This window comes from Scatophagus argus, chromosome 9, assembly GCF_020382885.2.
Source record: "Scatophagus argus isolate fScaArg1 chromosome 9, fScaArg1.pri, whole genome shotgun sequence".
Lineage (NCBI taxonomy): Eukaryota > Metazoa > Chordata > Actinopteri > Scatophagidae > Scatophagus > Scatophagus argus.
In genome coordinates, this window is record NC_058501.1 from 15,371,046 (window position 1) to 15,383,697 (window position 12,652).

General features: G+C 44.6%; 1 protein-coding gene across 4 annotated transcripts in view; it reads right to left on the reverse strand.

The window, feature by feature from the left end:
* Nucleotides 1-12,652, reverse strand: part of shc1 (SHC (Src homology 2 domain containing) transforming protein 1) — a 21,161-nt gene continuing 8,509 nt past the window's right edge. For 2 of the 4 annotated variants that reach the window (XM_046400089.1, XM_046400088.1), the window contains 12 exons: nucleotides 9,272-9,436; nucleotides 8,967-9,037; nucleotides 8,457-8,520; nucleotides 7,319-7,438; nucleotides 6,171-6,224; nucleotides 5,676-5,727; nucleotides 4,742-4,868; nucleotides 4,504-4,651; nucleotides 4,176-4,233; nucleotides 3,813-3,923; nucleotides 2,922-3,172; nucleotides 1-2,806 (listed from right to left, as the gene is read on the reverse strand). In XM_046400089.1, the coding sequence (XP_046256045.1) occupies nucleotides 2,678-2,806; nucleotides 2,922-3,172; nucleotides 3,813-3,923; nucleotides 4,176-4,233; nucleotides 4,504-4,651; nucleotides 4,742-4,868; nucleotides 5,676-5,727; nucleotides 6,171-6,224; nucleotides 7,319-7,438; nucleotides 8,457-8,520; nucleotides 8,967-9,037; nucleotides 9,272-9,433 (1,347 nt within the window). In that variant the 5' untranslated portion in view covers nucleotides 9,434-9,436 and the 3' untranslated portion in view covers nucleotides 1-2,677. Of the gene's footprint in view, nucleotides 2,807-2,921; nucleotides 3,173-3,812; nucleotides 3,924-4,175; nucleotides 4,234-4,503; nucleotides 4,652-4,741; nucleotides 4,869-5,675; nucleotides 5,728-6,170; nucleotides 6,225-7,318; nucleotides 7,439-8,456; nucleotides 8,521-8,966; nucleotides 9,038-9,271; nucleotides 11,131-12,652 lie in introns of those variants that run through there. The other 2 variants (XM_046400087.1, XM_046400086.1) reach the window with 2 other exon arrangements.

Below are 12,652 nucleotides of genomic sequence, written 5' to 3' on the forward strand. Positions count from 1 at the left end.
TGAATGATATATGTATTTATATATGCAATCTATTTTTTCAGATACAGGTGTAAACCAACACATTTCCCTAAAAACAAAAAAAGGTATTAAAACAGAAAACATATAAAGTAAAAATCAATATCTGTGCACGGCATTTGAAAGTAACCTTTGGCTTTCAAAAACACAAATTAAAAAGTACAACAGCATCATCAACACTATCACCACCACCAATAACAAACAAGATTCTTTTTTTTTTTTTTGAGAGAGGATTTCATGCAACAAAGGCATCTGTGATGAAACAATGATTAACACGGAACGGGTTCACTAATGATACGATGAGGGTCAGGTGGGTCCGCTGCAGTACACACTCACACATACACACACACAGCAGAACTTTAAGATCTGGTTTTCCTATGTCTAACCTATAAACACCTGAACAGGCAGAGTGTGAGTGTCTGACCCAGCTGTCACTCTGGTATGTGTGTGTGTGTGCATGTAAGATTACATGAGAGCCCACTTCAGGGTCGGACAACTAGCTGACGGTTGAGGTTCAGGCTGAAAGATCCCATCTCGTGTATCTCTCTGACACGTTCAATCGGCTTTAAGAAGAGCTACCTCGGCGCTGTGGTGTCTGGCTCTGTGTTCGCTTATCCACTAAGTCATTAAATATACAACTATGAAAACAATAATCTAATGCTAAGCTGACCAGTCAAAAATCATTGTTATTTACAAGAAATATCCCCTCCACCAATGGTGACATCAAGTATCTGTGACTATAAGCTGGATGCAAGAATGTGCATCAGAGGAGATTGCCATCACTGGATCTGTTTGTGTGTGTGTGTGTTGATCAGAGTGTCATTTTTGCAGAGTCTTTGTTTAACTGAGAGGCTTGTATAAGATTCTCCTGCAGTTGACTACATTTGAATTAAGTACATAAGGTGACTGCATTGAAGTGACGTGACTGCATTGAAGAAACAAGGCACGATTAAAAAGACATTTTCAAAAAAACAAAACAAAACCAACGTCATGAACTGAGGGAGGAGGAGGAGGAGGAGGAGGAAAGGAGAAACAATAGTGTGAACTTCTCCCCTCCCAGAGATCCTCAAAAGTCTGTGAAAACAGCACACTGAGGAGAAACATTTGGCTTCAACATCCCATCATTAGCAATGCAACAAACACATTTATGTCCTTATGTTCAATTCCCTCAAGTGATTGAAAAATAAAGCACATCACTATACACAAACATTACTTAACCAGTTACTACGACATACTTTGCATCATTTTTGCAGAGGGAAGTTCATTGCCTAGATTGTTCAATGTTTCTCACTGGCCACCAGTTAAAGGGATCTCCTCTATCTACTCTTTTGCTTTCAGTCAGAACAATCTGTGAAGATAGAACCCATAGATTGTCAATGCAAACACATACTAAGAAGTCAATGAAAAGCAACAGATCAAAACTGATCTGCTCTGTGCTTCTCAAAATGTACTAGTTTCTGTGTTTGAGGGTGACATTAATGCACCATTTACATTAAAGACAGATTATTCCTCCCTTTAAAACAGGCCCATTTAATACACATTTCCTCCTATCTAAATTTGCTCCAATGTTGTGAGCACACAAGACAGACAACTGTTGATAACTGTCATGGCTTTCTCTGCTGTAAGCAACCAAGTTCATGTTTCTTTGGTGCAGGCCGTGTGCGGTGTGAAGGTGTGTGTGTATCTGAGTTCACTGAGGGCTGCCAGTCCAATCCTCCTGAACTCAGAATGTCAAATATGAAAGCCAAACAAAACAGACAAACAAACAATAAAAACCGTAATGGTCATTGGCATAGCAGTCCCCAGTTTTGCATACAGGCTCTCCTCATCACCAGGTATCACTCTGGGGGTCAGAGTTCAAAAGTTCTTAGAAGGGGAGTAGTTGGGGTTGGGTGGCCTTCCTGATTAGGTTGGAAGCAAACTTTTTTTATGCATATTTACCAGGCAGATTTATTACAAAGTCAGGTTTGCTGCTGAGGTGCTCCAGTGACACGTGAAGGGAGAGCTTATGCTCGAGCCTGGTTCAGTCTCACAAGCAAAGAACCACCGACATCCAGTTTGTGTTTTGCCTAATACGCTGCAGCAACAGTCTGAGGAGGGAAATCATTCCCCTGAACGAAAGAACCTGTGCTTGAAAGCACTGAAAAGCTCATTTGATATCCCATTTCCTTTTGTAGTTTTCAGTTTTCCACATTTTTCTTGCACACGATTCCATGTGTTAGTAAAGTGTTCTGTTTTTTGTTGTTTTTCATAATCACACAATAAGATTTTTTTTTTCCTTTAAAAAAATTTGCATTTGTTTTCTGCCCCACTCTGAAATTAGCAAAGGGCTCCGCCCTGGTTCACAGTAGGCTGTTGAGAAATTGCAGCAGTGCTTCTCCGTTGTGGAGGGATGCGCTTGATAGTCGGTGGAGTCACAGTTTGGCTTTCAGATAGGAATATGTAGCAACAGCAGCAAGTGAGTGACTATGCAGAGAAACTGTGATGTTTTTTTTTCTTTTTTTTTGGCTTTCTTTGCTCTGTTGGGTGCATGTGCATTCTTGTGTATGTGTGTTATGCGTAGTGTTGCTGTGTTTATTAGGGCATAAGAAGATGTCTTTGTCTTATGTTGTGGAGGGAACGTGTGTGTATTTGGTGGAGTATTTCATTGGTGTGTGTAACGTCAGGCCCTGCGCTCTACTGGCTGTTGCAGACACACTTCGCTACCAGCTGATACAATGGGCAGTCTGTTGTCCATGTGGTAGCTGATCAGGTGACTCACACTTTCAAACCGATGGTCTTTCGTACGGACCTACAAGACAAAACAACATATTAAAAAGGGAACTTTAAAAACATACACAACAATGATACTTTAAAATGGCCCTTGCTTCTCTCTTGCCCTTATGATCTCCTCCGCCTCGACTCACCACTCCTTCAGGGTCGACTAATAGCAGGTGTTTGGGCTGACCCCCCTGCTGTCCCGTGAGGACGTACTGCCCAGGCGTGGTCCCAGACTCTCTCACAAGAAAGTCCCCGTCGCGGGTCAGCAACCTCTCTGCTTCCCTGCGACTTAAGCTACCGTGGAACCAGGCCTCACACTGCAGCTGCTGCACCAGAGAGGGTGCTGCTGTCACTGAGCCACCGTGCCCAGAGACCCCCAGGGCATCATCAAATGGCTCTTGAGAAATAAACACACACACATAAATTTGTTTATTGTATTTCTCTGTTGAAAACTTTGAATGCATTCCTATATAGGGGGAAAAAACATTTGTCTTTTCCTATTGTCTGAAAATGAATGTCCAAGTGAACCACATGGCTTCTGACAGCTGTGTGCCATACACTGATAGTGGACTGTATCTTTAATATGAAAAGCTTTACACAGCCAACCAATCATGTTACATAAAATGCCCCTGTAATGGACAAAGGCACTCTAATTCCCTTATCTTCCTTCAAGACTGCCTTCTGTAGGAAGCTCCACTCTGCAATTAGCCTGTCATATGGAATGTACAGCACACACTACTCTGCCCATTTCTTCAGTCAATAATTAACTCCTATTATTTCACATGGTAAAACAATTGGACATTCACGTTACCAGTAATTACCATTACAACCCACATATCTTGTCATTTACAAGAAAGTATGTTATCACCTTTTCCAGTTGTTTAGTTTGGAAACAAGTGAGCAAGTTATCCACACGTATTCTCTACAATGTTGTTTTCCAGACAGAAGTCCACTTCAGCTTGATTTCCAAACTAGTATTATAGTATATAGTATAGATATTCTCAGCAAAACACAGACAGACTGGGCAAGGCACTTACTCATGTCAAAAGCATCTCTGTGAGCATTTCCATTGGCTGCAGCTGGGGGGCGGGGTTTATCCACATTGACGTATGAAGGGTCATCAAACATTCCCCCTTCTTTTGCTCCCACTAGACAGGGAAAAATGTGACATTGGTGACCTTGGTACATCATGTGCATTAAATGCAGTTTTAACCACCCGTGACAAGATCAAATAAAACAACAACAACAAATTAAACAACACAGCAAAGAGAGGAGAGTGGAGAAAATGTGTGGCTGAAATCTGTCCTAACTGAGACAGGTTAACAGCCTTAGTCTTTCCCTTTCTCCTGATTTACAGTGACTGACAGAAATGCAGACAAAGGGGCTGAGATAGAGCTCACCTGGCAGAGGCGGCAGCGGCTGCTTGTGAATGTCATTCTGACCTGGCTGTCCATAAGGCTGCAAACACAGAGGCACATATACAAATAGTAACTCACAGCCACATGTGGGCATACTCTGGTGTACAAACACAAATACATTTCTATTAAAGGAATTACAGTAATTCAATGATGATTTAAAACCGAGTGATCCCAGCTGGGTTGCTGCTGCTTTACACATTTTGAGGTTGAGAAAATGCCAGTTTTGTTTTTTATATTCCCTTCAGGTGTACAATCTTAAATGCTGTATGAGTTTGGATGTGAAAAATGTGTATGAGTGTCCTGCCCTCACCAGTGTGGCACCCGGGCGGGTCCTCATGTCAATCAGGCCACCAGGGGGAGGCTGTTTTCCAGGGAAATTATTATAGTAAGGGACCTCAGGAGGAGGAGCAGCCTCATCATCCTCCTCCTCCCATGCAGAGCCGTCAAACGGAGCCATTCTTGGAGAAAAAACAAGAACACATGATGGGTGACAAACTCAAACAGAAGCTCATTTTTGGCCTAATTTGAGTGACATTTATCTTATTTACCTGTCATGGGGTGTGACCAGTTTGGGGGGGTTCTTTAGGTACTGTTTAAAACGCAGCTCGAAGGCCTGGCCGATAGTGCTGATGACTTCCTGGGCTAAACCCTCAGAACACTCCAGGATATGACACGCTTAAGGAGAGGAGGCACAAATGACTAATAAGAAAGCTGCTGCAACACGTACTTGAGGGAAATACGCACTCAGTTAGACAAATATCTCAATACAGGCAAAGTAGAAAACTGTGTATGCACGTACATTTACATTCGCAGCACTCACTTTTTCAGTTTCAGTGCCACAAAATACAGAATTTCACAGAGAACATAAAATGCGCTGAATGTGAACAGAACAGAGATTTTCAATATATTTTTCTCAGCTGCTCCTGAGCTCTTTAAGCTTGAAGCCAAAAATAGTAAGTTTTTTCCCTCCCTTTGCCATCATTGCATGGAAAATCAAGCCACCCGTTCACATATTTAACACATAATCATCAATAAAGCAGATTCTGCCAGACTATTAAAAGTAGTTCTGTTACTTTGCTATGCCTATTAAGTGGTAAATGTACTGTTTCTTCCTTTGCTTTGCACACTGGCTCTGTAATGTCCCAGCTCCAGTGAGCGGTGTACCAAATCCAAAGGATAATTAAAAGAAAAAGAAAAAGGCAAAAAAAAAAAAATAGTCATTTCATTTACTTAATAGGATTCATTTATATTTTAATAAAAACAGCTTAATCATATTTATTTACAGTATCTGCTGAAAGTGCAATCGAAAATCCTGTTTCATCCAATGAGACTGAATGTAGACTGAAAGAACATTTGTGACTCATGCACCAATGGACCATGAGCACTACTCAAACCAAGGACCTAAAAAAGTTAAGCAACACAATTTTTTTTAAGAGTCTATGTGGTCAGATGCTGCCTGAGTGAAGGTGTCACTTTGCTCACCTCTCTGGTTGACTGGGTCTTTGGCCACATATGCTACGTACTCAGCCGTGTCCTGAGGGACACAGGGTAAGACAGTTAGGGATGGAGGGGAGGGGGAAAATTTGATAGAAGGAAAAGGTGAAGGGCAGGTTTAGGACAGAGAGGTTGAAAAGAAGGAAAGGAACAAGATAAAGCAAAGGCTGCACTCTTCAATAATGACAAAAGTTAAAAACACACACTGAAGTGAAGGAGAAATAACAGGAAGGCATGAGATGAAGTTTGGAAGAGAAGGACCAGAAAACTAGCAAGGCAGCAATGAAGTGAGCGGTATTCATAGGAACAGACAATGTCAGAAGACAGGAAGGAAGGATATGCAGGCTGAAAAAAGATGAAAAAGGGCCAAAGTGAGATTTGAGCTGAGACACAGAGAGAGAGAGAGAGAGAGAGAGAGAGAGAGAGAGAGAGAGAGAGAGAGAGAGAGAGAGAGAGGGAGAGAGAGAGTGTTGGGTGACTCACTGGGTCTCCTCCAGAAGCGAAGGAGATGGACTGCATGTGATGATTGGCGATTATCTGTGGAGAAAAAGAAAGAAAGGAAGAGGGAGAGGAGGGAGAGAGAGAGAGACAGAAGGAGAGCACGTGGGTGACATGAAGTATGTGGGAAGTGAGATGAGAGCACATGGATGGAGAGACAAATGTGGAATCATTACTGAGAAAAGTGCTTTTTCCTCCATTGAGCGCCATCAGCTGCAGCAGAGATAAAAACTAAGTATGGACAATGGATGGAACACCTTTTTAACAGTCTGCAGCAACCGCCCATGACGGATCAATAACAACAGCAACACTTGCTAATGCTTCGTGCACCGTGTGTGGTTTATACACACTCTGAGGCTTTATTTCTGAATGGATATGTGTGCACTGGCTGTTTCCTCGCGCTACATGTTAATGTGTACACGCTGCACTACTGTATATCATCTCCCCAAAGAAATACTCATCGTTCAGCAGCTATTAACTCATTAGAAGTCTAGGAGGAGGATTACATCCTGTGCAGTGGAGATGCAGGGCTGAAGATGATGGTTCAGGGGGGTTCTTGCATGCAGCATCCAGGATGCGCATAAGCTCTAAATTTACCTGGGATTTCCCTGAACGCACTGATGACCACACTACTAAAATAATAGTGGCGCGATATATTATAAAGATACTTCCTGGACGTCAAAATATATTTAAAAGATTATATACAGTATATATATATATTTTACATTGTTAAGGTCAACTATAATCTGTATATCATTAATTTGAGTGTGAAAGCAGTGAAAACATGCATCTTTTGACTTGATCATAAAACTAACTGGGTAGGTAATTCAGATTAGTGGATCTACTGTAATGTGTAATGAAACATAACAGTAAAATGGAAATTATATAAGAACTTCTGCAGTTGATCTTTTAAAAATATGTCTGTTTAATCCTTAAAGCCACGCAAAATCTCTCAAGCAAGAGAGATGTCCAGGTTTACTCTGCTTCAGTAAACTGCACAGGCTAAGTGCACTCTGGATACCGAACAGACCTTTGGCTATGACTGAACTCAAACAATCATCATCATCAGATGCATGTATGACTCACAGTTTCTAAGAAAAATACACACAACAGTAAGCTGGTCTCAGTCTAACCTGTTTGCAGTCGCAGGCCAGCAGGTTGAGGCTGCTGGTCGAGATGGTGAGGCTGATTGTCATGCCAGCAAACTGAAGGTTACTCTTCCCCAGGATGGAGGTCAGGCAGCGAGAGGTAGGCTGTGAAAGGAGAGGGATGCGGGTTATGAATGGCAAAACACACAAGGTGCACAAACAGAAAACAACTGGCCTGTTTTTTTGAGCACGACAGCCCATTGAGTGCTCCCTGGCTGTGCATGAGCATGTGGGCGTATGTGTGGAAATGCCTGTGTGTGTGGGAGTGGAATAACAGCTGCGATTGTGAAAGTGATCTCATCCCCAAGGCCAACTGTGACCAATGGGGAGTTGATGGGACAGTCTGCATACTGTAGGCTGGACGCAGAGCATCTTGTTGACCATGCCAGCACTTCTGTGCCAGTGTCAGTTTACCGCAATCCTCCGCCTGTTCTCATGGCTTTTGTCCATATCTGCCCCAGAATTTTTGGCGCATGCTGTGAGAAAAAGGCGTTACGACAGGATGCACATGCTCAGCCACATTAACCTCAGTCCAGCCAAATCAGACGGACTAGACTACTTAAATCTATTCTGGTTTGCAACCTATAACTGTTTTGTCTGGTGCGCTGCACTGCCAGACATTCCTTGGTCAAAACTTTCTCTAGCAACAGGCTGCTGGATTTAGCCACCTGTTTTATGGACTGTTTGGGTGGATGTTTTTAGTTTTACAGGAATACTGTGCACAGACATACAGTCTTTAAACAGCAGAGCTGTGTCTGCTAATCTGTAGTGCTCCTTTGGCCTGACACTGGCTCCACGCAAGCTACTACTTCACCTCCCCAGCCTCCCTTGTGACAGGAGGGAGGGAAACAGAGTGATTGGTAATTACCTGTGAGTAGTCTGCTAACCACAGAAGTGTACAATCAGCCTAAATCAGGATCTGTGTGTGTGTGTGAGTGTGAGTGTGTGTGTGTGTGTGTGAGAGAGAGAGAGAGAAACAGAGTGTGTGACTGAACTGGCCACAGAGTGGACAATCAAGCTAAATCCAGCTCTTATCCAGAAAACCATTCCCACTGCCGCCCACTTAAGCCGTATAAATAAATAATGCTCTGCAAGGGTGTGGGCTGGTGTGTGTGGTGTGTACCTTTCTCCTTCGCTGGGCTCCTTTGGCTCCGGGCACTGCCTCGCACACCACAGAGATAGCCTCCCTGAAACATTAACAACATCCAAGTGTTGCAATAGCATGTCATTAACCCCTACACCTTCCCAGATTCACAATTATGTGGATTAAATGAGAGCTGGCAGCTGCTTATTGAATTTATTGTCCCTGCTGGCAACTGTACTACAGAAACCAGAAAGGAAACCACCAGGATTCCAGGACATACTAATTTAGGGTGTGGGAAAGGCATGTATTCATACACACACGCACATATGAGCAGACACTGACACAGGAAGAAACATGCAAGCAAGTGAGCAAAGGAGAGCGGAAGCTGGACAGAAAGTTAGCAAGCAAGCAGACAAGGACATATATAAGAAGTGAGCGGTGTGTGAGCAATAGTCTAACCTCACTATTACCATTTCATCTCCCCATGACACAAATGAGAAATGAGATGAGAGAAACGTCAGCAGCAGATGAAAAGCCGTGCAATCTTACCTTGTGACCTGAGTTCTGGTGTTGAAGTCCAGCGCTCGCATCGACTGTAGTACCTCCACGCAACCCATGTACTGCCCAGGAAACAGGAAGGCAACACATTAGTGTCAGACATTTCCTATATCACAGTCCCATTGGACAGATGGAACAGAGCAGAGGAAGAAAGCAATGGCGCCCTTCCCTCATTTCCGTATCAGTTTCTACAAATGTGAAAGAAGTACATGCACACGAAAAGAAACTGACTGGAAACAGAAATGTGTCATTATATTTTATAGTGAGGTATTAGTGCGAGTGTGCCAGCCACTTACCCGTACAGTGTAAGAAACACCGGTGGTGCTGACCACACTGTCGGAGTGCAGCCAGCCTCGGGTCGGCTTGTTGACGAAGGAGCCATGTCGCGTCCACTCATCTCCTCCCAGCTGCCCTCCTTCCACCCGTGCCCTCCTGGACGCCCCTCCCAGCCGGTTCATGTCCTGCAGAGGAGGTCGGGGAGGGGGAGAAGGAGCGGTTAGAGGGGGTAGCGGGTGATGAAGCGGAGGGGAGGAGCTAGAGCTACTCCTGTCGTCCCCAGAGGACTCAACAGGCGCCTGAGAGTGCTGCTGTCTGCTCGAGGCCTTGAGTCCTGGGAGAAGAGTGGCAGAAACACCCAGACGAAGGGATCCCATCCTGGGGAAAAAGGAGCAGAGTGTGGTGGGACTGTTCTCAGCTGGGCGAGGAGAGGAGGGGGGCAAGATGGGAGTGAGAGAGGAAGAAGAGAGAGAGGAAGGTAAACCAGGGGAGGGAGTAAGCGGGGTGGCAGGGCTGGAGGGAGGGAACGAAGATGGATTGGAGTTTGTTTCATCAGTTGAGCTCAGCGATTCACTCCGAAAGTGGGTGTATTTGGTTTTTGGGACAAGCTCCATGATGAATCTGCAGTGTCAGTTTTATATCCGCGCAAGTCCACGCAAGCTCTAGTGATGCAATTAAAGTCTCGTTGTCTCAGCATTCAAAGTGTTTCTTGAAAAGGACACACAGCCATCTGTCTGTATCCCTTGGTGTAAGAGCTGCATCCATCTGTCTGGTTGTCTGTCCTCCACTGCTTACCAGGCAGCCAAAACAAAACTGCTTCAAAAACAGCTTCACCCACGATGAAAGAAATGGTGCAGAGGAAAAGTTTGGTGTCCCAGTTACTGGTCGAATGCAGATGAAAAAAGTTTGTTTTTAGTGCACCGGTGCAGATCATGTTGTCGTCAGTTCACTTTTCAGATCTGCATCCATTGTCATCGTCAGTTCCCAGGGACTGATGATGACATGGTCTTAGCTCTCCACAAAGTGTTCATGTTGGTGTTTTTGCCAGAATGTAAAACAATATCTGTGAGTATCTTGTCCCAGTTTAATAGCGTCTCAGTGAGGGCCAGTTATCCAGCTGTCGCCAGCACCATGGAGAATCAACACCAGTGATTGTCTCTCAACGCCCCCTCGCATTTGTGTCTTACAGCACTTGTGCGTGATGTGTTTACATGCGTGTAAGGCAGTATAAACCTTCCCTGCCCACAATGCTTCTTAGATTATCTGTGTATGTGTGTGTTGGCGTGTGCACAAGCACGTGTGAAGCGGCTCTCCTTGGCAGCTCTATCCTGCTTGACAGAGGCTCATAAAAATCCTATTAGAAAGCAACGAGGGAATCGCAAGGAGGCTGCGAGCACTAGTACAGCAGCAACACACGCACAGTATACACAGTTCCAATTGGTCAGTACCACAGCAAGCACCTGCAGAGCTCAATGGAGCCCAGAACTGCTAAAAAAAGAGAGAGGAGGCTTACTGAAGTATGGCTAGTATCCAACGCACGCTTTCTCTAAAGCCTACTTTTTCAAGTGTTCTCAAATCTTTCAATGGATTTCTCTTTCACTCCCTCTCTCTCTTCCTCCAAATGGTTTCATGTCCTCTCTGAATAGCCCTCGCTCTTTCCCTCCCTGTATCTCCCTCTTCTTCTTCTTCTTCTCTCCTCTTCCAGATCACCTCTGGCACAGTCTCGTTCCCTTTCTCTGCACCTTTTCGTGCCCTCTCTCTGTCTCCTCTCTTCTCCTGGAAACCCTCGCGCTTCCTCCACACGATGTACTCTGCCAACCTCTGTCTCTCCAACGCCTCCGCCCTCTCCCGCGCCACCACTTCCTCTCTCCTCTTCCAGATGATCTCTCGCTCCCCCTCACCCCCTCCCTCGTCTGCTCGCCCGTTCTCCAGGCTGTCCTGTTTAACAGTCCCTCTGTCTAGTGTATTAATGGTGAGCCCTGTCTTTCTGCCTCTCTAACTTTCAGACTGGGGATGGCTAGAGGTTAGGCATGGTCACCTATATAGACACCAGCAGAAAACAGAAAGAAAAAACAAGTTAGTACTTAAGACTGGGCCAGCAGAGTTAGGCCCGTTCCTGACTGAAGTTCCTGATATGGCTAAAAGTGAGGCTGCCTTGGTTCAAGTGTGTTCCCTAAGACCGGCCACCTCAGTTCGGATGTTTTTTTTTGTTTTCCTGGAGCACCATTAGAAAGTGGTAGGTTGATTCTGAGATGTTGTCTGTGTCTGATACAGTGATACACACTGCAGTAGCACAATGGTGATGTAACATCGGAGAATGTAGGTCATTGGCTGATGACGACTACCGGTGGGCTTGTTGTGATGGTAATGGGACCTGATTGGTCCGGTTTGAACTCCCAACCCAGGGTTCCCTGAATGGTGCTGGATGCTCATCAGAGTTGAACATGAACTCACGTACCCAGCTGGGAATGCTCAGTCAAAACCGCAATCTGCTGTTATGTTGATCTCTCTACGCACCTCTTCTCTTACCCTGTTGCTTTCTCACTGCCCGGTTCAAATAACAAGCCCAGATTGTAGTCGGTTACCTGAGAGAGGAGCGTTGACACAGCCCCATATGATATGAACAAGCCAGGTGTTATGTTCTGGAACCTCTTCCTTATCTAAGGCAGGGCTTATCAAGCAGCAAGTTAGCTCTCAGTTCTACCACAGACTACAGTGCAGACAACATCTAATACCTTGTATTCTGCATAGACCAACCTAGAAGGCAAACAACAGTCTGTTTACATTAACAGTCTAGCAGAGTCACAAAATCCCACAAACAAAATAGTGTGCAGCAGGTTGACCTCAGTAGGAGGTAAGGCTACACCTACAATCCTGCAGCAAGCTGGCTAGTCTACACCTCAGTGCTGTAGAGGCACTAGCCATATTTACAATCTGTTAACCTTTACTCTCTTAAAGGAGAGCAAGGTTTACACACACACCTTGCCTAGACCACTTACACAATGTTGTAAATTTGGCACCAATGTATCAGTGATGCCAAGCGAAAAGGTTGGTTTTTCCACTCGCTAACATTTCATAACTTAACTGTGTCTGAAGTAAAACGGGCCAGCTTGTAGTGGGCGCTGGATGCATGGCAAAGGAACAGTCGCCTACACCAGTCTAGCACCACAGAGGGATTGTCTAGCAATTCTAGCTAGTCATCCATCTGGTCTTGGCCAAAAGCACCATGGAGGATCCAGTCACACTCATGCCCTGCCAGACAGGCTGGGATAATCTCCAGAAAGCTGTAAAGAAGTATGGCTGGGAAAGTCACAAAAAACACCCGCTATTTAGACAATCAAAGAGCATGCAGAAGAAACAAAACAGTCTGTCACATCACCAATAAAACCAGAAATTAGTCT